Source organism: Carcharhinus amblyrhynchos, chromosome 12, assembly GCF_965287045.1.
Source record: "Carcharhinus amblyrhynchos chromosome 12, sCarAmb.v2.hapA, whole genome shotgun sequence".
NCBI classification, from domain to species: domain Eukaryota; kingdom Metazoa; phylum Chordata; class Chondrichthyes; order Carcharhiniformes; family Carcharhinidae; genus Carcharhinus; species Carcharhinus amblyrhynchos.
In genome coordinates, this window is record NC_137335.1 from 76273592 (window position 1) to 76299456 (window position 25865).

General features: G+C 39.1%; 1 protein-coding gene across 11 annotated transcripts in view; it reads right to left on the reverse strand.

Moving 5' to 3' along the window:
• Positions 1-25865, reverse strand: part of LOC145351115 (RAC-gamma serine/threonine-protein kinase) — a 317330-nt gene that overhangs the window by 35001 nt on the left and 256464 nt on the right. For all 11 annotated transcript variants that reach the window (XM_080200758.1, XM_080200759.1, XM_080200757.1 and 8 more), the window contains one exon: positions 21252-21380. In XM_080200758.1, the coding sequence (XP_080056884.1) occupies positions 21252-21380 (129 nt within the window). The remainder of the gene's footprint in view (positions 1-21251; positions 21381-25865) is intronic.

A 25865-nucleotide genomic window follows, 5' to 3' on the forward strand; every position in this document is an offset into this window, starting at 1 on the left:
CTATTTACTGATGACAGCTCAGCCTTCATCACTATTACCCCTCTGAAACTCCTCTCCAAACTCCGCAGCCTGAGGCTTGGCTCCTCCCTTTGTGACTGGATTCTGGACTTCCAAACCGCAAACTGTAAGGATAGGCAACAACACCTCCTTGACGATCATTCGTTACACAGATGCCCCACAAGGCTGTGTCCCCAGCCTCTTACGATACTTCTTATACACCTATGATTGTGTGGCCAAATTCCCCCAAATCGATTTCCAGATTTGTTAATGTTTGCTGATGACACTGCCACAGTGGGTCGGATCTCAAACAATGACAAGACAGAGTACAGGAAAGAGATAGAGAATCTGTGAATTGGTACGATGACAATAATCTCTCTCTCGACATCAACAAAACGAAGGAGACAGCCATTGACTTCAGGAAGTGTACTGGAGGACATGCCCCTGCCTACATCAATGGGGATGAAGTAGAAATGGTCAAGCTCTTCAAGTTTTTAGGTGTCCAGATCACCAACAACCCGTTCATGCTGACATTATAATTAAGAAAGCTCACCAATGCCTCTATCATCTCAGAAGACTAAGGAAATTTGACAGGTCAGTGACAACACTCACCAACTTTTACAGATGCACCAAAGAAAGCTTTCTTTCTGATTGCATGACAAATTGGTTTGGCTCCTGTCTGCCCATGACTGCTAGAAACTACAAAGGTTCGTAAACGATGCCCAGTCTATCACTCAAACCAGCCTCCCATCCATTGACACTTCCTGTTGCTCAGAAAAGCAGCCAGCATAATTAAGACCTCACGCACCCTGGACATTCTCTTTTTCACCACCTTCCATCAGATCTGCATCACAGGAGCACTATAGAATGACACCAAACCATACGGAGAAATATTAGAGTAAAAACAAGGTACTTTTGAGTGCTGACATTGTGAAATAGGTCCAGAAAATACTAGAAGCACTTGGCAGGTCTGGTGGCATCTGTGGAAAGAAACACAAGTTCACATTTCAGATTGATGTTGAGGGTTTCAGTCTCAGATCAGCTGAGACAGGGCCACCGGTGCTATTCAGGAGCCCCATCTAGCATCGTAATCTCAACCACATTTGTTGCAGAGGAAGTCAGTGAGCTGAGAAGGTGCATGATGTGCTGGCCTTTTTCGTCTGGGTCCTCTGAGTCAACTAAGCTTTTGTTTCTCCTGGACTCTCCCAATGCCCTTCCAAACAATCAGCCTCCAGAGGTACAATTGTTCAGCAACGAGCTCTCCATCATCAGCGTCAGCGTCCATCACCTTCATAACTCAATTGCAGGTGTGCTTGTAGCAGAGATATGAACATCCTGCAGGCTGTGACCCAATGCCCAGTTGATGGTACAAGTGGCCTTTGGGTATTTGGCCATCACCCACTAAACAAATGTGCCCGAGCCAGTGCAGTTGCCATGAGCTTTGCAATGTGTCGGTTACTTGTGACGTAGGGATCAAAACTTCTTTCTACAACATTCAAATAATGCAATTATACAATGCGACACCTTTACAAAGGCAAAACCAATTATAAACGTGATCAGAATTTATAATAAAAAGCTAGCAAAATGACAAATAGGATTAAGGTATTTGTTGTATTTTCCTATATTAAAATACCACAGCGAGTATATTAGATTCTGTACATCTGAGAATATTTCCTATCTACAAAGCTTACATCCTCATGTTGTCAGATTCTCAGACTTTTGTATCAACTTTTATCATCAAAGTCCCAAGTCCACTTATAATGGAAACTAAGAATGCAAACTTATTGGGCTGTAATTATATTGTTCTGCTAGTGCTGTCTCCAGCTCCTCAGCCTGTACTACACAGAAAGTCCTACACTCCAATCAACACCATTTCTTTGGTTCCCAAGCTGTTGAAATTTTCTATATAAATGATTATTAGCATACAAACAAAGCACATTATATAAGAGTGAATAGAGACTATTTTTAAATCCATTCCAGGGTATAGCTATTGCTGATAAAACTGGCCTTGAGTTCCAGCTTTCTGAGAAAGTGGTGATGAACCTTTTTGCCACAATTGTTCTTTGCAGCAGTTTGATACAACTTAACATTTGTTGAGGACAATTAAGAGCCAACTATGTTTCCGAGGAACTGCAGTCACATTTAGGGCTTGTATAAGCTTGGAAAGTTTTCTTCCATTAAGGGCATGAGTGAACCAGTTGGAGTTTTACCATAACTGGACAGTTAGTCACTTTTAATCCAGTAATCTAACTAATATACCCATTTTATGTCTGTGCACCCTGTCCTAATTATTTCATTCCTTCTCTCTCTCTCTGTAGATAGAATAAATAAAACTGGATCGGTTTCGGTATTGTTACTGTGTTATCTGGGGAATTGAGATGAATCAAAGTGACATAGGATACCTCCAATAAAAGGGAAATTTACAAGGCATCACCACTGGGATACAGAGTAATTAATTTTGATTGGTTCCTTGAAAATAAGTGAAAGGTATCTTCCATATGCACATAACAAGCAAATACGCTTCTTCCCCTCATTATATAAATACATAATAAGTTACTGGATCAGGCAGAGCAGTGTAGCTCATTACTTTAGGGATTTTTTTCATTATTTTAAGATATTGTAACCAAGAAAAAATGTAAACTAGTTTGCACATTTTCTACTTAATTCATTCCTTCTATAATTAGTTCTGATAATACTCTGAACTTAAAAATTCAGTCTGTTTGTGCAGAAACTGCTTCAAATGTGTGTTAAGCTATAATCCTTCCTGCACTTCTCATTGTTCACACAAAACATTTTGATTTCCTGGTTGTTCGAGTTTTGAAGCAAATCAAGATTGTGTAATCATTTACAATACATCATATATTAAAACATGACTTGCTTCAAGCCATTTCAACCTGTCTTTTTTGCTCATGTACTGTACTGTACATGCCAGCTACAGTTGTGGGATTGCATGCATATAGTATAATATATAACTTCAGAGTTAGCTCATCATGTTTTGTTTATATAAGCACAACCTCCTTCCAATGTTCCTAAAAAAGTGTTCCTGGGGATATTCTAATGGGAGTGAAGCAGCAAGTAAGATTGATAGTCTGAAAATGCAGATGATTACTGTTTCTGCAAATCATAAAAAACCTATTCTGGAATTAAACATTGCTAATCTTCTGAGTGATATGACTACTGAGTGATATGGTAACTATGAACTGTAGGCTTAGTGCAGGCTTCCTGGTGGAAAATGGTGGTGGTATTACAAATTTGCAAAATTCTACTACAAGGGCAGTCCTGATTTTCTTGTATATTTTGCTATTTAGTTGCTATTTGTATTTTCATTACAACAACTTGCATTTACCTTTAACGTAATAAAGCATACAAAGGTACTTTGAAGGAGCATTATTGAACAAAATATGACACGAAGGCACATAAGGAAATATTAGACCAGAAGATCAAACGCTTCATCAAAGAGGTAGGTTTTAAAGAACTTCCTTTCCTTTTCCTTCCTTTAAAGGAGGAACGAGTTATACGTAAAGAATTCCAGAGCTTAAAGCCTGTGGAACTGAAGGCACAGCCTCCAAAGATGGAGCAACTAAAATCAGGATGTCTAGACAGAATTAGAGAGGCACAGATGGGTGAGGTGGGGAGCAGTGTGTTCATGGAGGGATTTGAAAACAAGAATGAAAACATTAAAATCAAGATGATGCCTGACCAGGAAGTAATGTAGGTCTGAGCACAGGGTGATAATGTAACATAAATGGATGGGATTCTCCAACCTTGTTCATTCCTGCACCACTGCCAGCAAGAATGGAGAATTAGGCGCTCAGCCAAAACTCCGTTCATTGCAGTAATACCGGAGAATCCCAGCCACAGACAAGGTTGGTGGTTTCTGGCAATAATTTTTCCAGCAAGTCCTCAGTTGTGTGAAGGCGGCAAGATAATCATCAAAATCTTTCAAAAATTATTTGGGCCAATTTTGCCTCCCTTTCTGCTGTTTGCTATTGATAGGCATTTTTTGCTAGCATATCTTTTCTTTGAAGAAATTTGCTGATTGGAGTTGTAATTCCCACTTGCTATGTACTATTGGTATGTTCATAAGAACATAGAGCTAGGAGCAGGAGCAGGCTATCTGGCCCCTTAGCCTGTTCAGACTTTCAATAAGATCATGGCTGATCTTTTTGTGGACTCAGCTCCACTTACCCACCTGCTCACCATAGCCTTTAATTCCTTTATTGTTCAAAGATGTATCCATCCTTAAAACCATTCAATGAGATACCTTCAACTGCTTCACTGGGCAGGGAATTCCACATATTCGCAATCCTTTGGGTGAAGTTCCTCCTCAACTCGGTCCTAAATCTGCTCCCCCCTTATTTTGAGGCAATGCCCCCTAGTTCTAGTTTCGTCTGCCAGTGAAAACAACCTCCCTCATCCTACCTTATCTATTCCCTTCATAATTTTATATATTTCTATAAGATCTTCCCTCATTCTTTTAAATTCCAAAGAGCATAGTCCCAGTCTAGTCAGTCGGTCCTCGTAAGTCAACCCTGTCAACTTTGGAATCAATATAGTGAATCTCTGCACTCGCTCTAATACCACTACATCCTTTCTCAAAGAGACCAAAACTGCACACAATACTCCAGGTGTGGACTCACCAGCACCTTATACAGCTAGATCTTCAGGTGTAATTTATTTCTTTCCTACTATGTGCTTACTCCCATTGCTACCTCCTTCAAAATCATCATTGTAACACTACTAAAGCTCTCTACCATGGTCATTGTGTCAAGTGATAGAGCCAACCTCCATACTTTGTTCAATCCAGAAATGAACACAAAGTCAGAAATCCTACTCTTCCCGACATTGCTTCCAACTCAACATTACTCAGGTCTATACCCATCTGCGACAGTCAAACACCTATACCCACTTCATCACCTGACTCAACTTCCCCAAATTCCTTTGGCTGGCTTTGTGATCTCCATAAACTCACTGTTCAAAGCCTTGCTACCCATATCCTCTCCCACACTAAACCTATTTGCTGAAGTAAAATTATCATTGACCATAAATCCCTCCATGGTCTTGTCCCAGTTCCTGACTGCAAGTTTCTCCAGTTTTACATTTTATGTTCACCTCCCTTCTCCAATTTTAAGTCATCCAGTTGGCTTCCATGCATGCCCCTTCCTTCCAGCTGCAATAGCATAGCCTTTAGCTACATCACACAACTATGGGTGGAATTTTACCAGCTTGCTCTGCGTATTGATGGGCGGGGCAAGTCAGTAAAATCACACGAAAGCCAAGAAATCAAGAACACGCCCGATTTCTCAACTCTCTCACGATCTTATAAGCCGGATTTCCGGCGAGGTCAGCCTCTTTCTGGAAATGGGCAGGAGGCTAAATAAATTTAAATATATTCTAACGTTAATTTACATATGTTTAGTGAGCCTAATCTTCCAGGCTAACTTGCCTTTATGGTCTCGCTGGGATAGATGTTCTCTGGCAAGGAAAATACCTGCTCCCCAGGAATAGGGAACAGTCATCTTGGCCTCGCTGGTAGAACTGGAGGTCATTGAGGGCCCCAGAGGGAGGCCAAGGACAAGGGAGTGCCCCTTCAGCAGTGATAGCCTGGCACCTTGGCAATGATGTGGATATGCCGGCGTTGGACTGGGGTAAACATAGTAAAAATTCTGACAACACCAGGTTTCAGTCCAACCGATTAATTGGTTGGACTGAAACCTGGTGTTGTCAGACTTTTTACTGTGTTTACCCCAGTCCAACACCGACATATCCACATCATGACTACTATCAACACCGCAAACTGCCGGATCCAAGTGGACAGGATCTCCAAGAAGATTGTGCATATCGACACAGACATCAAGTTTTAAATCGGTTGGACTGAAACCTGGTGTTGTCAGACTTTTCACCTTGGCAACGACCACCATTTTGGCACTGCTGGGAGCAGATCCTATGGCAGACCTATCGAGGCGGGAGAGGATCAGTAGTCATGTGGAAAAATGAGGGTTGGTTTGGAAGAGACAACATGGATTTCTAAAAGGGAAATCGTGTTTAACTAACGGGAGTTTTGAGAAGGTGGCAGAAAGGATGATGAGGATAATGCTGTTGATGTGGTGTAAATGGACTTTCAAAAGGCAGTCAATGCAGTGCCACACAACAGGTTTGACAGAAAAAGTTATAGCCATGGAATAAAAGGAATAGTAGCAATTTGGATACAAAATTGACTGATAACAGAAAGCAGACAGTAATGGTTATGAATAATGGCTTTCCCTCGGGGCCGGTACTGGGATCCTTGTTTTTCCTGATTATAAATAAATGATCTTCTAGACCTTGGCATGCAGGGAACAATTTCACAATTTTCACATACAAACAGCGAAGAGGACAGTGTAGAAGACACTGACAAGTTGGTGGAGCTGGCAGAGAGGTGGCAGATGAGGTTCAGTGTGGAGAAGTACAAGGTGATGCATTTTGGTAGTAAGAATATGGAGACAATATAAAATAAGCAGTCAAGGGATGAAGGGGCAGAGGGACCTGGGTGTATATGCACGTACACGATTGAAGGTGGCAGGGCAGGTGGAGAGCAGGGTTAATGTGAGGTACACGTGAATGAACAGGCAAACTGTGGTTCAACACACAACAAACCAATGGTGACATGACCAAGACAGATTCCACAGGCTTCTCAACAGCCTACCCAGACATTAGTAAATTCCAAGTCAACCAATCTCACTGAACTCTATCCCTCACAAAGGATTCCAGTCTTCGTCTTCGAAAATCTAATCTCGGAATTTTCTCCAAAAAGTCACTCCAACACAGGAGACGTCAATCACTGTGCAAATTGCAGGGTTTCAATCTTATCGTGAGACTTTGCTCCTGTGCATTCCCAAATCGGCACTTCAGCACCAATTCACAAGCTCAACTTTAGCTCTTCAGCCACGTTAGGCCGAATACTATTGTATCAAAAGGGCAACCATTACTGCAACACACCGAAGCATGGAGTCACCAATTTTATGCTGCCTCCTTCAAGGTGGCTTATTCTGAGCCCCCTCCACTTGATGTCTGCCAGCTGAAGCCCTTTGTCTCTTTCTTTTTAACCGGGTCCTCTCCCTGCTCCCACCTCTCTGGCCCATCTGGGACTTCCCTGGGGTCTCCTGTCCGGTCTTCTCTGCCAAGGATTCTTCCTATGGCACTCTGCTCTGAGTCACATGATCTGGATTTTTTTTTCTTTTTGTGCCCAGGGCCCTTACCTGGCCTGAAGAATGTTAATTGCTGGATTGTTGATGGTAGCCGCTCCTAGTCTGCGCTAATGAGATAAGTCTGAATTTCACAAAAAGTTAACTTACATTGCTCAGAACATCTGAAGATGACCATCATATGACCAAACCCCTGATATTTTAATAAATTAAAAACTGACTTAGCAATTATATGTATTTTATTACATGCTTAAATCAAATTGTGTTGACAGAATAAAGGCTTTGTCACAATAAATGAAAACACCTTGAATATTTTAATCTAATAATATGCAGATCTTAAGTAAACAGAACACTTGTGATTGTTTACTTAAAGCAATATACTGAGTAGGGATGAGTCAGCACTTCAGGCATAATAACACCTTTTATCATTTGTTTGGTAACTTGGGCAATAAATGCTAATTAAATTTGTTCTAATATGTTTAACATATGGTTATCTGATCAAATCTTATTCTGCTGTAGTACAAAATATTAGGCAATCAAACAGGATATGTCTGGGGTTAAATTGCTCATTACAGTGCCATCATTCACAAGTCAACTGATCTACATACTTATCCTTGATTCCTTGCCCATACGATTAAGCATAAAGAGAGAGTTTGGCCTCTCAGGCGGCTGTCTTAATTAGTCAAAGCCAAGATAATATAAACTTCTAAAACACAGGCTACAAAAACAGATCATACTTTGAAATAAGCAAGGAATTTAAGCGTTTGGAACAGTCCAAAGTCTATGGTGTGTGGTCTCTGCCTGAGCCATCAATTACAGTTATAACCCTGAAGTGATGTCCTCCTTCTGATGAGTTTGCAGGGGGCTTCCAACCATCTTACTTGACTGTGGCAACATTTGAGGGCACAAATAAATAAATATTTATTTATATTAAGGTAAACTTAAGTATTTGATAGACAATGTAACTCTACAAATTCAATAGTTCAAAACACACAAGATGACCCCAAATGAACTTTCACATTGCTATATCTAGGTTGTGAAGCTGCCTTGAGTGTTAAGCTTTTATAGGTTTAATGACTGACAGCAAAAATCATCGTGAATGAGTATGATTTAGTAGTCACTACAGAGACATGGTTGCAGGGTGGTCACGATTGGGAGTTAAATATCCAGGGGTATCAGATTATTCAGGAGGACAGACAGGAAGATAAGGGAGGTGGTGTAGTTCTGATATTTAAGGATGACATCAGGATGGTAACAAGAAATGATATAGATTGTATGGAGGAAAAAGTGGAAATCAGAAATAGTGAGAAAAAAATCATTGATAGGTGTAGTCTATAGGCTACCAAATTATATCATGGCGAGACAAGCAATAAATAACTGATGCACGCAAAAATGGTACAGAAATTATCATGGGCAATTGGTCAAACCAGGTCAGTAAAGGCAGCCTTGAGTTCACAGAAGGTATCTGCGGCAGCTTCCTTGAACAGTATGTAATGGAACTTATGACAGAGAAAGCTATTTTAGATCTGGTCCTGTGTAATGAGACAGGAATAACTAATGATCTCTCAGTTAGGGATTGCCTTGGAAGGAGCAATCACAGTATGGCTGAATTTAGAACTTGAGATGGTAAAATCCAATACCGGCATCTTGTACTTCAACAAAGGAGATTACAATGGGATGAATGAGGAGTGGACTAAGGTAGACTGGGAGCAAAAACTTTATGGTGGGGCAATTAAGGAACAGTGGGGAACTTTCAAAGTGATTTTTCACACTGCTCAGCACAAGTATATACCAGTGATAAAAAAGAACTGTAGAAAAAGGGATAATCAGCCATGGATATCTAAGAAAATAAAGGAGGGTATCAAATTGAAACAAAATGCATACAAAGTGGCAAAGATTAGTGGGAAACTACAGGATTAGGAAATCTTTAAAGACGAACAGAAAATACAAAGAAAGCTATTAAGATAGATTATGAGAGTAAACTAACTCAGAATATAAAAAGAGAAAGTAAAAGTTGCTACAAATACGTAAAATGAAAAAGAGTGGCTGAAGTAAACATTGGTCCTTTAGAGGATGAGAAGGGGGATTTAATAACAGTAAATGAGGAAATGTCTGAGGTATTTTGTGCCAGTCTTCACATTGAAAGACACAAATAACGTGCCAAAAACTGATGACAAGGCAGATATGACAGGTGAGGATCTAGAAACTATTAAAGTAGTGTGTTTGGGCAAGCTAATGGAATTAAAGGTAGACAAGACTCCTGACCCTGATAGAAGGCATCCCAGGATGCTAAAAGAGATGGCGGGGGAAAGAGCAAATGCATTAGTGGTAATTTACCAAAATTCACTGGACTCTGGGGCAGTTCTGGCAGACTGGAACAGCAAATGTGACGCCACTGTTTAAAAAGGTAGACAAAAGGCAGGTAACTATAGGCCGGTTAGCTTAGATTCAAACATTTTCCCCACTACTGAATTTATCAAGGAAGAAATAGTGAGACATCTGGACAGAAATTGCCCCATTGAGGAGACGTGTCATGGGTTCATGAAAGGCAGGTCACGCTCAACTAATTTACTGGAATTCTTTGAGGACGTTACGAGCACTGTGGACAATGGGGAAATCAGTGGATGTGGTGTATCTAGATTTCCAGAAGGCATTAAACTAGGTGCTGCAGTAAAGACTAAAGATGCACGGTGTTACTGTAACTTATTAGCATGGATAGAGGATCGGTAAACTAACAGAAAGCAAAGAGTGGGGGTAAAGTTTTTCTGGTTGGTGGTCGGTGATTTAGTGCCTCAGGGATCAGTGTTCGGACTGCAATTGTTTACGACTTACATAGATGATTTGGAGTTGGGGGACCAAGTGTGTGTCAAAATTTGCAGATGACATTAAGATGAATGGTAGAGCAAAGTATGCAGAGGACACAAGTTAGCAAAAAATATAGATAGCTTAATTAAGTGGGGAAGGGTTTGGCAGATGGAGTACAATGTTGGTAAATGTGAGGTCATCCACTTTGAGAGAAATAACAACAAAATGGACTATTATTTAAATGGCAAAAAACTGCAGCATGCTGCTGTGCAGAGGGACCTGAGTGTCCTTGTGCATGAATCACAAGGTTGGTTTGCAGGTGTAGTGGGTAATTAAGAAGGTAAATGGAATTTTGTCCTTCATTGCTAGAGGGATGGAGTTTAAAAACAGAGAATTATGTTGCAGCTATACAAGGTGCTGTTGAGGCCACACCTGGAGTACTGTACAGTTCTGGTTCTCCTTACTTGAGGAAGGATCTACTGGCACTGGAAGGGGTTGCAGAGGCAACTCACTAGATTGATTCTGGAGTTGAGAAGGTTGGCTTATGAGGACAGACTGAGTAGACTGGGACTATACTCATTAGAATTCAGAAGAATGGGCTTTCTTATAGAAACACAAAATTATGAAGGGAATAGATTAGGTAGAAGAGGGAGGTAGTTTCCACTGGTGGGTGAAACTGTGAGGAACAGTATAACTAGTATAATTATATCAATATAATCAATGAGAAATCCAAACTGGCAATTCAGAATTTTTTTGCCTAAAGAGTTGTGAGACTGAAGAACTCACCACAAAGAGAGCAGTTGAAGTAAGTAATTACATACATTTAAGTGGAAGCTAGACAAGCATGCAAGGGAGAAAGGAATAGATGGATACAATGGTAAATTTAGATGGGAAAAGATTGAAGGAGGCTTGATTGGAATATAAACACTGGCATGGGCCCATTGGGTTAAATGGCCTGTTTGTGTTGTATATCCCAGGTAATTAATGCAGAAATCCTGAAATTGCAGCCTATCGTCCATTGTTCTGCGATTGCTCTGTGAACCTCCAATCCCAGATTAAGCAACCAGTGAAAATCAGTTTGTGTGGTGAGAACTTCTATTCAAACATTAATTGTTGGAAACCCATTAAAAATACACCTTATACAATAATGTATGACTGGGTTTTTGAAACAAAGATACGAATAATAACTATTGCTGAACAACAGGATTTGGAAAATATAATTTTTGACTTGTGGAGTGTGTCGCTAAATGTTTCCATTATGATTAGTAGCTAGATTTTTTAGAAAACTAAATTTTAAACTGAATTTTCATACATTTTTCATGATACTACAGTTTTCAACTTCACCCCATGTGTACGTATCAAGTTTTATCTGGCTCTATGAATTTCCTTTTAAAAAGTGACTTTATTTTAGGAGTTTTTATTTGGTAGTTGGCTGTCTGTGAAAATTCTTTAAACTGGCTAATTACCTGGATAGCTTGCTGACAGCACTGCAGCTCCAGCTCCATGCTGGAAATGCCCAGTACACTTCACCATAATCAGCTGCACATCGAGAGTTAAAAGTTCTTGCAGAAGAAATTGGTAGCGCTCTCAAGCAAGCCTTTCATTGAGGCCAGTGGTGAGTGCACGTGCCTTGCCACTGACTGCAAACTTTGAGCCCTATTTTTGATTAATTTTCAGATACTGTTGTTGATGTCTTTTAAAACAAGTAACAGCTAAAGGGTGTATTCATCTCAACATGTAACTGGTCATATGTCCTGGTCTTTGCATGTTAGGATCTCTGGAATCCAAGTAATAATTTTCACGCAAACGCCATATTGTCAATAATTCAGATTAACAAATAAAAGCAAAGCCAGCTGAGGTCCAAATAAAATTATATACCAATATAACAGGAGTCAGGACAACACTCTGAGCAATTACAGAAGTACAACACCTTGCAACAGTCCTCAGTGTTCAAAACACCAGTATCTGTCCTCACAAAAACAACAGGAAATTAAAAGATAATTTGAGTAACAATAGTTATTGATAGTCTTTGTGCTGACGTGCTTGGAACTGCAGCAGTAGATTGTAATATTAAATTAGAGTTTTTGGAAAACTTTACGATGCTTCTTTTCTCACAATTTCTACAACAAATACATTCATACAATTATGTTCCACCCACTATTCCTTTTGTGGATATTTTCCCAAATGAGGTTTCCTACAGCTTAAATCTCTCAACGTATTTTCTCTCTTAAAAAATGATGCTGAAAGAAACAGAGTGGGGGTTTTTGGGAGGGGGGGATGGTTTCTTCTCTACAAATAGGGCAAGTGCCAAAGAATTGAAGTGTGCCAAATGTGACACCTTTATTCAAGGAAGGATGCAAGGACACTTCTGATAACTATAAGCCAGTTAGTTTATTATGGGTCAGGTTTTAGAAACAACAATCAAAAATAAATCAAAGAAATTTGGAGCATTTTGAATAAATGAAGGATAGCCAGCACAAATTTGTAAATGGTAGATCATTTGCAACATTTTTTTAAAAAATGAAGTAAACAGAGAAGGTTACAAACATACATATAAACTAGGAGCATTAGGCCACATGTTTCAGCAAATCTGCTCCAGCATTCAATAAGATCATAGCTGATCTGATTGTTACCCACTAGACCACATTTCTGCCAGTTCAATGCTTTTTCACCCTCTCACTTATCAAGAATCTCTGCCTTAAAAATATTCAAAGACTTTGTTTCCACCACCTTTTTAGGAAGGCTGTTCCAAAGGTGCAGAAAAAATTCTACTTATCACTATCGAGCAAAGTCTTATTTTTAAACAGTGACCACAAGTTCTAGATTCTCCCACAAGAAATAAACATCCTCGCCACATTCAACAACACCCGAGGATCTTCCATGTTACAATCAAATTGCCTTTTATTCTTCTAAACCTCAGCAGATACAGGCCTAGCCTGTCCATCCTTTCCTAAGGCAACCCACCCAATGCAGGTATTAGTCTCGTAGCCTTTCTCTAAATTGCTTCCAATGCATTTACATCCTTCTTCAAATGAGACCAAACGTACACAGTATTGCAGATGTGATCTCACCAATGCCCTGCTTAGCTGCAGTATAACATTCTAGTAGCTTTCCTAATTACTTACTGTATTTGCATTCTAGCCTTTTATGATTCATGCACTAGGACACCTAGATTCCTCTGCATCTTTGAACTCTACAATCTCACAATTTAGATAATGTTTCTTTTTTGTTCTTCCTGCCAACATGGACATTTTCACTTTCCCACAATTTACTCCATTTGCTAGATCTTTGTTCACTCCTTTAACCCATTTATATTCCTTTGCAGCCTTATGTCCTCTTCATAACTAACTTTTCCATCCATCTTGGAGCAGCCAGCAAACTTAGCAACCATACCTTCAGTCCCTTCATTATAAATTATTAGTTGAGGCCTCAGCACTGATCTATGGCACACTACTTATTGCATTTGATTATTGTCACATGTATTAACATAGTGAGAAGTACTTGTTTCTTGCGTGTTATACAGACAAAGCATACTGTTCATAGAGAAGGAAACAAGAGAGTGCAGAATGTAGTGTTACAGTCATAGATAATGTGTAGAGAAAGATCAATTTAATGCAAGGTAAATGAATTCAAAAGTCTGATAGCAGCAGGGAAGAAGCTGTTCTTGAGTCGGCTGGTACGTGAGCCCAGACTTTTGTATCTTTTTCCTGAAGGAAGAAGGCGGAAAAGAGAATGTCCAGGGTGCAGCTGCTGGCTGCTTTGCCAAAGCAGCGGGAAGAGTAGACAGGGTCAATGGATGGAAGGCTGGTTTGAGAGGGGGATTGGGCTACGTTCACGACCTTTTGTAGTTCCTTGCGGTCTTGGGCAGAACAGACGCCATACCAAGCTGCGATATAGCCAGAAAGGGTCATAACTGGCATGCCAAACTTCCTTCATCTTCTGAGAAAGTCGAGGTGTTGGCGGGCTTAACTATAGTATCAGCATGGGGGGACCAGGACATATTTGGATACCTAAAAATCTGATGCTCTTGACCCTTTCTACTTCATCCCCTGTTGATGTAGACAGGGGCACATTCAGCTTTATGCTTCCTGAAGTTGATGACAATCTTCTTTGTTTTGTTGAAATTGAGAGATTATTGTTGCCGCACCAGTTCACCAGATTCTCTGTCTCGTCATTGTTTGAGCTCCAACCCAGTACGGTGGTGTCGTCAGCAAACTTGAAAATTGAATTGGAGAGGAATTTGACCAGTCATAGTGTATAAGGAGTATAGAAGGGGGCTGAGAATATAGCCTTGCAGGGCACCGGTGTTGAGGATGATCATGGAGGTGTCATTGTTGCCTGTCCTTACTGATTGTGGTCTGACAGTTAGGAAATTCAGGATCTAGTCGTAGAGGGAGGTGCTGAGGCCCAGGTCACGGAGTTTGGAGCTGATTTTCATGGGAATAATAGTGAAGGCTGAGCTGTAGTCAATAAGTAGCAGTCTGACACGTGTCCTTGTCATCTAGGTGTTCCAGAGTTGAATGCAGGGCCAGGGAAATGGCGTCTGCTGTGGACTTGTTACAGCGGTAAGCAAACCTGCCAAGCAGAAAACTACTCATTTATGCCTACTGTTTCCTGTTAGCTAGTCACTTTTCTCTCCGTACCAACATGCTTCCCATGAGTTCTATTTTCCACAACAACCTTTGACGTGGCAACTTATCAAATGCTTTCTGGAACTCTAACTGCAGCACATCGACTTGTTCCCCATTATCCACATTACTTCCTCAAAGAACTCCAATAAGTTGGTTAAAAATTATTTCCCTTTCACCAAACCATGTTGATTCTACCTGACTGCTGTGGATTTTTTCAAGTGCCCTCTATAATGTCTTTAAGAATAGCTTTCAACATTTTTTCTAGATGTTACACTAACTGACCAGTAATTTTCTTCTTTCTATATCCTCTTTTTGAATAAAGGATTTACATTCACTATTTTACATGGACTCTTCCACAAATCTAGGGACTTCTAGAAGAATAAAACTAACTATCTCACCTGCCACTAGGATTGTATGTATATGGATTTTAAGAATACATTTGTAAAAGTACTGCATAAAAGGCTGCTTCACAAATTTCAGGCTCATGCCTTAGGAACGTCATGCCCAGTTGGATAAAAGAACAGAAAACAGTCGTGATAAATGATTATTTTTCAAACTAGACAATAGCAAATAGTACTGTTCCCAAGACTCTGTGGCAGGACTATTGCCATTTCCGCTATATATAAAAATCTTGGACCTTAGAATAGAGTAAAATTTCAAAATTTATTAACTATACCAAATTTGAAGGAGAATAGGTAGTCAAGTGACAGGTGAAATTTAACACAAGTAGGTGTGATGCATTTTGTCGCAAGAGATAAAGAGAAGCAATATACGCTTAAATGGTATAATTTTCAGTGTGCAGGAACAGAGGGACCTGGGATTGCATATCCCTGGATCTTTGAAGGTGATAGGATATATTGAAAGAGTGGTTAGCAAAGCATATGAAATATTGAGCTTCAGAAATAGAGACATTGAGTTCAAGATCCAGGAAATTTTATAAAGGCTGGTCAGGCTCCAACTGGAATACTGCATCCAGTTGGGATGGATTGAATTGCTCCATGGAGAGTTGACATAGAGTTGATGGGCTTTGTTGCTTTTTTGTGTGACCATTATGAGCAAGTGATGACCTGAGTTACTGTGGACGGGAACTCTGCAAAAACTCAGGATGAGCATCATCCCAATGCTACTCTTCCAGACCAGCTATCAATTTGCTGAAAACAACAATGACTGCATTAAGAGAACCTGTGTGACAATGCAAAGGTGGAGCTACGTTGCTTTCCTTAATGTTGTACTGCTGCCACTCAAAGGCACAGAATGTGAAACAAATACAAATTTACAAGAAATAATTCCTCAAGGTACAACACAGAACAAACTTTCATCCACTTCTGTGGTAACACAAAAATTAAAATCAGCCATCTTTTTGGTTGGATTTTAAATTTGACCTAGAAAAACATTTAAAACAACGTATTCTCAAGAGACAATCCTCTGCATCTGCTAATTAATTACACTCAACATTTAACATTATACTTTTTGAACATGCGCTGCTCACTGGCATGGTTGTATTTTCCCTCTCACATACTAACACTTTCACAAATGAAAAACCTGAATGAACAATGGCAATGAATAGACAGCTGTAGAAACTGGCACAAGGGAAATACAATTGTGTCTCTACAGCGAGTGTGGTTATGTCCCACTGCATGAACTAGCAAACAGATTGTAAAGAATTGATTCATACCCAGCCAATTTAGTCAGGTTATATATTTTCTTCAGACCAAATTAAATTTAAGGATTTAATAAATTTTAGGTTCAATAGGATTTCCAACTTCTAGGTTCTAAACATTTTTCATCTCCCTTCTTTTTTTTTATGAAAACTGCAAATAATAATGTGTATTACTTAGATTGGGTAAAATAAAATAGTGCAACACCGAAGAGGAGAGTCTGGAAATCTAATTTTAGCCTCATCATGTTTTAGACATGGCAGAAAGTGGGGGGATAAAGTTAATTGCTTGATTCATCATCTGGTCATTTTTTTCAATGAGCCACTGGTAAATATTTCACAACCTAATCTGTGGTGCATCCTGCTTTCAATCAAAATGGAATATATGCAGGCAACAAAGTTTTTACTATTTTACAACAGCTCTGCAAAGCATTTTACTGGGTTTCACAAGTACCTGTACCACCCTTCCCATCTGTCACCATCTGCCATTATTTAGCATCCACTTTGTGAGAACACATCATGATGCAAATATCACCCAGCGCTTATTTGTTGGCATCGCTTGAGTGTTAGGCCTCTTAAAATTTATTTTCACGTTTGAAGTTTTTTAAAAACACAAAATGCAATCAACATCAGATTAGTGAAAACCAGCTTTTATCAAGCTTCTCATTTCCGAAATCTAGAGAACGAAAATTGTGCAGCTCAATTTACACTGGAAAAAGGACCCAACTGGATGCTATTCATGGTTTAACAAGAAATAGTACACAAGTTGCTATTTTTGCATCACTGATGCCCATCATAAATTTACCATACTAATAGCTTATACTACATCTCAATATCATGCATCATTTTGACATTCTACATGTAAAGATGGCATTAGTTCCGTAGATTTTTGCATGTGAATTAACTGGAAATACACAAAATCTGTAAAACATTTTCAGAAATGCCTTGAATTCAACGCAAGGAACTTTATTGGTATTATTCCATTTTGCTTTTCTTTGGATATCTACTCCAGCCGTGTATTATTTACTGACCATGAAAGCAACTTATTTTCAGCCCTCTGCAAGTGTTACTTTGCGACCAGCATTAGAAAAGATGAAAGAGTAGTCTTGATTGGCCTGAAGTACTACTTCCCACCCAAGACTGATTTTTGGTACAAATTAACATATTAACCAGGAATAAGAGCAGGCCATTTGACCTCTCAAGCTTGCTCCATCATTCAAGATAACAGATAATCCAACTGTGGCCTCAATTCTACATTCCGCCTACTTCCAATAATCTTGACCCCCTTGTTAATAAAGAATCTATCTAACTCTGCTGCAAAATATTCAATGAGTCTGCCTCCACTACTTGGTGTTAAAAGAGAGACCCTTTTTATTAACTGTGTCGCCTAGTTCTAGTCTCTCCTATATTTCAGCATCCTATATTGTCACCTTGTCAAGGCCCCTTAGGATCTTAAACATTTCAATAAGTTCACCTCTCAATCTTCTAAACTCTAATGGAGACTGGCCCAACCAACCATTTTTCATTTCCAATACTTCTAGACTTATTTAAGTAAGGAGACCAAAAGTGTACCAGTGTGGGCTCACCACAAATTCTTACTTTTATATAATACACTCAAAGGATCATCCTCTACCACTTCCACTGCAAACATGGTGACCACTCTGTGGAACACCTTCTTTCAGTCAGCAAGAATCACCCTTGACTTTCCTGTCACTTGCCATTTCAATTCACCATCTTCCTCACAGGCTCATATTTCTCTCCTCAACCTGCTCCAGCAAAGTCCAATGCATGCTGGAGGAATAGCACCCCATCTTCTGATTATGCACTTTACAGCCTTCTGAAATTATCAGACCATTAACTCCGTCCTTCAGTTTGATTTTTTGTTTTTATCCTTGCCTCTAAATTTCACTGCCCTTGCAATAAACACCAATGTTCCATTTGCCTTTCTAATCACTTTCTGTACCAGCATACTAACTGCTTATAATTTGTGAATCAAGAACGCAAATCCCTCTGTACTGTAGAATTCTGCAATCTATTTAAATATACTGCTTTTCATATTCTTCCTGCCAAAGTGAACATGTTCACATTTTCCCACATTACATGCCATCTGCTAAATTTTTGCTCACAAATTAACTTCTGTATCCCTTTGCAAGCTCCTTATATCCTCTTCACAACTTGCTTTCCTACCCATCTTTGTGTCATCAGAAGATTTAGCAACCATACATTCAGTCCCTTCATCCATTTCATTGATACAAATTGTAAATATTTGAGGCCCCAGCAGTGATCCTTGTGGTACTCCACACATCACCTCTTACCAATCTGAAATCACCTGTGCCTACTGTTTTTGTAAGTTTCTGAGCAGTTTGAAAAATGAATGAGGGCCAACACATCAAACTCTGGCATGTAACACTCATTGCATTGTATAAACATTCCGTCCAAACCAACACAAAGGATTAGTTGATACATCTGCACCAGTCAGCTCTGGAGAAAGGCAGAGCTGTTTGTGACACCGTTGTGCTAATTGTTTTGCAGTTAACTGCTCAAAACACAATGAGTTTTAATGAGGATCCAAAACATTAAGCATTAGTTGGATAGCTTGACCTGAAACCACTATCACATAACGAAGACTTGAGCTGTTTGAATTACTTTAATTGTATAGCTTTTGAATTGTCTTCAGATGCTGTTTAACCTCCAAAGAGAAAAATGAACTCAAGACTAACAGCCTGCCTCTGACCTCCATCTCTTCCAAAGTCGGATCTCCAGCAAGAATCCTGTATTTTGCCTGCAAAGTTAACTAATACTGCAAAGTATTCTTGTATTCTGGATATCTTTAATTGCCTCAACCTTGGATAAAGACCAAAAATTCTGCCAGACAAAACCCCCAGAAAGAACTTTAATTCACATGAGTAGAGTTCAGTAAGTCAATGTCCAATCAATGTCAATACCAATTTTTTTTTTAATATAAGTAGCTTGCTATTCATGAACTTTTCCCTTTCTTTGTCTGCCTTTCTACCTTGTATGTTGAGTGTGAAAACACTTGGGGTTTGAATGGGTTAATAAATCCTAGTTTTGTTTTATTGTAAATAATTTGTTTCGAGCTTATTTTTAACACTGGACGTCAAACTGAGGATTGTGGAAGTCATGACTACCCATTTCAGCATGGGAAAAGATACTAAGGGAAACAAATTAAATTAAACATTAAAACTACTGCCGTCACAGGCAGGAGAGGGGAACAGTATTAATTCAATTCACCTTGCCCTTGTATCAGTAACAGAAACTTCTAAAATTTTATGTTGTCATTTCCATCAGACAACATATATCGAGACCATTAGCTTTTGGTAATCTGAACAGAGTTTGTTTCAAAATCTCAAAATGATAGGACAGTTTTGTCTTCTAGATTTTCCTACTTCTTGAAGTACATTGCATAAATCTATCCCAATTCTACGTACAAACAATTGGTAAACAGAAAAAGCTTATTTTTTCACAACCAGAAATAGCAAGTACACTTTATTAGTATTAATAAAAAGTACTCAAAGATCATATCAAAATTAGGACTCACTGATTCTCTCTCCAATAGTTAACGCAAACCATTCTAAAAGCTAAAGCATTTATTATGCGTTCCTAAAAGACACTCAGAATTGATTGCAGAATACAGCTCTGATACAGTTTGAAGCAAATACAAGATACATGTATTATTACATGTTAATGTTTTTGTCTCCTTTAATCCACAGGTGTCGGTCCACCTTGTTGTCAAACGAGGGGCATGCACACGGTGGGTCGTGCACGGGCTGCTCTTGGAGGTTTCGAGAGTGGCCTAGTACTTCGTGTCGTTGTGTGTGCTTAATCCTGGACCAGCAGATGGGCACCACAACAGCTCAGTGACTATCACTGCTAGCTGTGCAGATACATGGATTTGGGCCTGTGTCTGTGGGAGTTTGCGCATTCTCCCTGTGGTTGCGTGGGTTTCCTCCGGGTGCTCCGGTTTCCTCCCACACCCCAAAGATGTGCTCTTAGGCTGACTGGTGTACCAAATTGACCCTACGCTATTCTCCCCTCAATCTGGCTACATTAGGGGTACCATTCACATACACACAGGGCAGGGTAGGTGTAGGAAAAGGCTTTGTTGAAATGGCGGCGCGGGCTCGTTGGGCCGAAGGGCCTGTTTCCCGTGCTGGGTTGTTCTTTGTTCTTTTAAGATGTCTGAAGTCTGAAACAAAGGTCATTATTATTTTCATCCCTAAAGGATCATTGATATTTCCGAAAAAGATCGTAAAAACCAATCTTTCACTGTTCACCCTTAGCAGAACAATTTATTTCCCAGTACTGCTTATTGAGAATTAAAAAAAAGCTTATTTAAAAATAATTACAGTAAAATTACTTTATAATCGTATAGATTTAAAAGTGATTTCATCAGGATGTAGTGCTTTATATCATTTTCTTCAAGATAATATCACAAAAGATGGAATGACAATGAAATAAGATTCGTCACTATATGCTTGGCAAACAAAAGATATTAGTCTATCCATTCATCATCTCATAAAATGGATGTCCTTAAAATTTAACATTCTGAAATGATTTTAGCAGTTTTCAAAAAAATATTTAGTCTCTGGCCTCAGCTAGGATATCAGCATGAAAACATATAATCTAAGATGGTGCCAGAAAGGGGCAGCTTCTTGCTAGCTATGCCCAGTATACCCTCTAATTCTATCTTTAACTCATGTTCTATGCTTCTAAAACCTTACTTCTCAAACTCGTATTAAGCTGATCTTTCTCTACACCCTAACTATGACCGTAACACCATATTCTGCACACTCTCTTTTTCTTCACTTTGTATGGTATGCTTTGTCTGTATAGCACACAAGAAACAATAGTTTCCCCTGTGTACCAAGACATTTGATTTAATAATAAATCAAAATAATGCAGAACTCCATAAATCAGTTTTGGAAAATTTGGTGACTTTAAGTATAATGATCCTACCTCTGGAGCCAAGTATTCTGGTGTACCACAAAATGTCTTCATGGTAGCAGCATCTGTAATTCCTTCCTTGCAAAGTCCAAAATCTGTGATTTTGATGTGACCATCTTTGTCTAACATTAAATTCTCCAGCTACAAAAAAAAAGTTTTAATTAGTATTTAAATTGTTAAGCAACACCAGCAATCATCAGCACCTATGACAATGGGAAAGGGCATCTAGGAAGGGTGTGTTTTATTCTAAACTTAAAGAAAAGTAACAGTTGCCTAGGATATTGATTATTATAATCAAATTTCCTACTGGCATGAATGGAGAACCTAAAGTTAAATTTCCTTCTCCACATTTATATTCTGGTGAAAAAGACCAATGGAATGTGTCCTGCAGCTCCATTAGCAAAACGGAGTGTGACTTTAAACTGATCTGAGAGTTGCAAAATCTCCAGAAACCACACTACAGGAAACAGGCATACTCTGCACAGACTCTAACATGGCTTCCTGGTGTTGTACAGCTCTCAGACTGTTTTGAAGCCATGTCCCTGCTGCTCCTAAAGAAGCTGCACAGGAATATTCTCTGTCAATTATATAAGTGAAGCAGCCCAACACAGAAGGGTACTGCCTGAGAATTCATATGCCAGTTAAGGGACAAAGATGAGAATTTTTTCTCATCTTTTATTCTACAAAATGGAGGAGTACTTTGCAAAAATTAGTGACACAATTGTTACAACGTGTCCTTGCTAAGGAAAGATGGTAAAAATATTTTAACGCACTCTAAAAATACTTTATCTGATCTCAGTTCTATCTACAAGAAATGGTTTAATATAATTGATTTGAAATTTCATTTTACTGCTGTTGTTCTATTATTTTGACCACCTAAAGACAATTATAAGTCAGAATACAACTACAGCTTCCATTTACGTAGCACCAAAACATCTTTAACAGTTAAAAAAACCTAAAGGCTCTTCATAGAAGTGCAATCAAACAAAAATGGGCACTGGATTAATGAAAAAGTTGACAGGAAGGGCATTTGAAAGCTCAGTTAAAAACATTGGTTTTAAGGAGGAAGAAAGGAAGGAGAGAAATTTAAAGAGAATTCCAACATGAAGAACAAAAGTCACAGTTGCTAATTGTGGAGTGCTAGAAGTAGAAGTACACAAGGACTCTGAGGCTTGTAGGGAAAAATGTTTTCTTCAGGACAGGTAAAACCTTATTTCAGAGTATACCAATCTATGAAATTAATATTCTTTTCATATATTCAACAAACGAGTTTTATAAGTCATAAAATCCTCAATTTTCAATACAGCTTACCAGTTGAAATGTGCTCATATATAATACAACCATAGAAAAGTTACAGCACAGAAGGAAGCCAGTTGCCCATCTTGTCCATGCCAGCCATAGAGCACCCAGGTGCCCTTTCTAATCCCACCCTCCTGCACACGGCCCATAGCCCTGTAGCTTATAGCAAATAGGGTGCAGATTAGGTACTTTTCAAAAAGAGTTTAGGGTCCCTGCCTCTACCACCAACTCAAGCAGTGAATTCCATACATCCACCACCCTTTGCGTAAGAAGTTCTTCCTCATGTCTCCTCTACACATCCTGCTGCTTATCTTGAATCTACGTCCTCTGGTTCTAGAATTCTCTGCTGAGGGAAATAATTTTGTCCAGTTTGATCTATTTCTTCTTCTCATAATTTTATACACCTCTATCAAGTTGTCCCTCAGCCTTCTTTGTTCCAAAGAAAATAACCCCAACCTACACTTTTCTAGCCCTGGCTAGTAAACCTCCTCTGTGCTACATCATTCTTTTAGTACCGTGACAAGAACTGCACACAATACTCCAGTTGCAGCCTCACTAATGTTTTATACAATTCCAACATTATATCCTTCTGTATTCTATACTACTGCCAATGAAGCAGAGCATTCCATATGCATTACTTACAACATTGTCCACTTGAACTGTTGCCTTCAGGGATCTGTGTACTTGTGAACCATGATCTTTCATTGCATCTACCCTTCTTAGTAAATCCCCATTTAACGTGTATTTCCTATATCTGTTTGCCTCCCTAAGTGCATCATCTCACACTTCTCAATGTCAAGATGTATCTACCACTTTACTGCCCATTCCACCAACCCGTCCATATTGTTCTGTAGATTATAGCTATCTACTACTCAGCCAATCTTTGTGTCATCTGCATATTTTCCAGTTGTGCTCTTCACATTCATAACACAAACAAGGATCCCAACACCAAACCCTCTGGAACACCACGTGAAATAACTTTCCATTCGCAAGGGTGCCCATTAACCATTATCCTTTGTTTCCTGTTATTAAGCCAACTCTTGATACCATTTTCCACCTTCCCCTGCATCCCATGGGCTTTTGCTTTTTTGATCAACCTGCCATGTGGGATCTTGTCAAACACCTTGCTAAAATCCACATATACAACTTCCATCACACCACCTTCATCAACCCTTGCCACTTCCTCAAAGAATTCAATCAAGCTTGTGAGGCAACATGTTCCTTTAACAAATCCATGCTGACCATCCCTGACAAGTCCATGTTTTCCTATGTGAGTTAATTCTCTCTCTCAGGATTGATTCTACTAATTTGTTCACCATGAAGTCAGGCTAACTGGCCTATAATTGTCATTTCCTGTGGTCCCTTTTTAATTATGGAACTATGTTTGCATTTCTCCAGTCATCCAGTACCATTCTTGTATCTAGAGGGAACTGGAAAATTATCCTCAATCTGCTATCTCCTTCCTAACCCCCTTCAGCAGCCTCGGAAAGAGTCCATCTGGCCTTTTTCAATTTAAGGATTCCGACCCTTCTTTATGATTATCCCTTCCAATATCTTGATGTTTCTCCTGGACTACTAAATCTGCATTATCCCTTTCCTTTGTAAACATAGACAAAATATTCCACAGCTTCTAATTCCACACACAAGTTCCCTCCCTCCATCTCTGATAGATCCCACTTTTTCCTTAGCTAACCTTTTACAATTGATGTATTAGTAAAACATCTTTGGGTTTTCTTTAACTTTACTTTCTAATTTTTTTCATGCCCTCTCTGATTTCCTTATTTCCTGTGTCACTGCACTTCCTGTATTCATCTAAACTCTCTGCAGTACTTAGTTCTTTGCGTCCATTGTACATTTTCTTTTTGATCTTTCCATGTATTCTTTTAGACAACCAAGGGAGGTCCAGAATTGGCAGTACCTTTCATTTTTTGAAGAGGACATGTCTACTTTACACATTTAAGATCTTATTTTTTAATGCTTCCCACTGGTTTTCCACTGATTTATCCCCTAACAGTACTATCCAGTCCACCTCAGCCTAGTCCCTGCCTATTCCTGCAAAATCTGCTTTCCCAAGATTCAAAATTTTTATTCCTGCTTTATCTCTGTCATTTTCCATGGTAATGCTAAATCTAATTGAATTATGATCACCGCCCCGATATGGTTGTCAACTATCACTTCACCCACTTGCCCTTCTTCATTCCCAAGACCAAGTCTAGAACTGCATCTCCTCCTGTTGGGTTTGTCACTAATTGGTTGAAAAAAAATCCCTGAATACGCTGCATGAATTTTTCTCCCTCAGTGCCCCTTATATTGTTTGAATCTCAGTTGATATTGTGATAGTTAAAGCCTTCTACTATTATTGCCCTCTTGCTCTTCTTATAGGTAGAAATTTGCCTACATATTTGTTCTTCTATCTTCCTTTCACTATTTGGGAGTCTGTAGTGTACTCTCAGTAGTGTGACTGCCCCTTTTTTATTTCTAAGCTCAACTCAAAGCCTTGTTTGTTGACCCATTCAGTATGTCATCCCTTCTCTCGATTGGAATTGACTCTTTAACGATTAGTGCTACTCCCCTTCCTTTTTTAATTCCAACTCTATCGTGTCTGAAGACTCTATAACCAGGGATGTTGAGCTGCCAATTTTGCTCCTCTTTAGCCAAGTTTCCATTATAGCAATGCCATCATAATGCCATATATCTACCTCTGCCCTTAACTCATCTACCTTGTTTGTAATGCTCCTCGTATTGAAGTATAAGCCACATGTTATGATGTTCTCTTAACCATAAAATCTCATTCAACCAATTCCAATAAAAAATATGTACTTAAAACATTACATGCAGAGGAAGTTAAACTGGGGAAAGCACAGCAAGAAGTCTCACAACACTAAGTTGAAGTCCAACAGGTTTATTTGATAGCACAAAAGGCCTGTGCTACCAAATAAACCAGGGCTTTAACCTGGGGCTGTAAGACTTCTTACTGTGCTTAAAACATTAGTCAGCAATGAATTTTATAACATGAAGCAAATAAATATGGCAGTCAATCCCTGCACTAGTATTTTAATTTGCAGAATTATCTTAAGTGTGTTAAATCTCCCCTCATATCAACATGTATTTTACATACCTATCCTCTTTGTAATAGAATTACAACCAATAGAAACTATATCACAGCCATACAAATTAAGAGTTTCAAAAATTAATAATAGTATTCATTTAACCCATTATGTCAACTTTTGGTGAGAGCAATATAAAACTAACCAACTGCCCAGCTCTCTTCATAAAGTCATGCATCTTTCTCTGTTATTCAATTCACTCTCAAAAGAAACAAGGGAC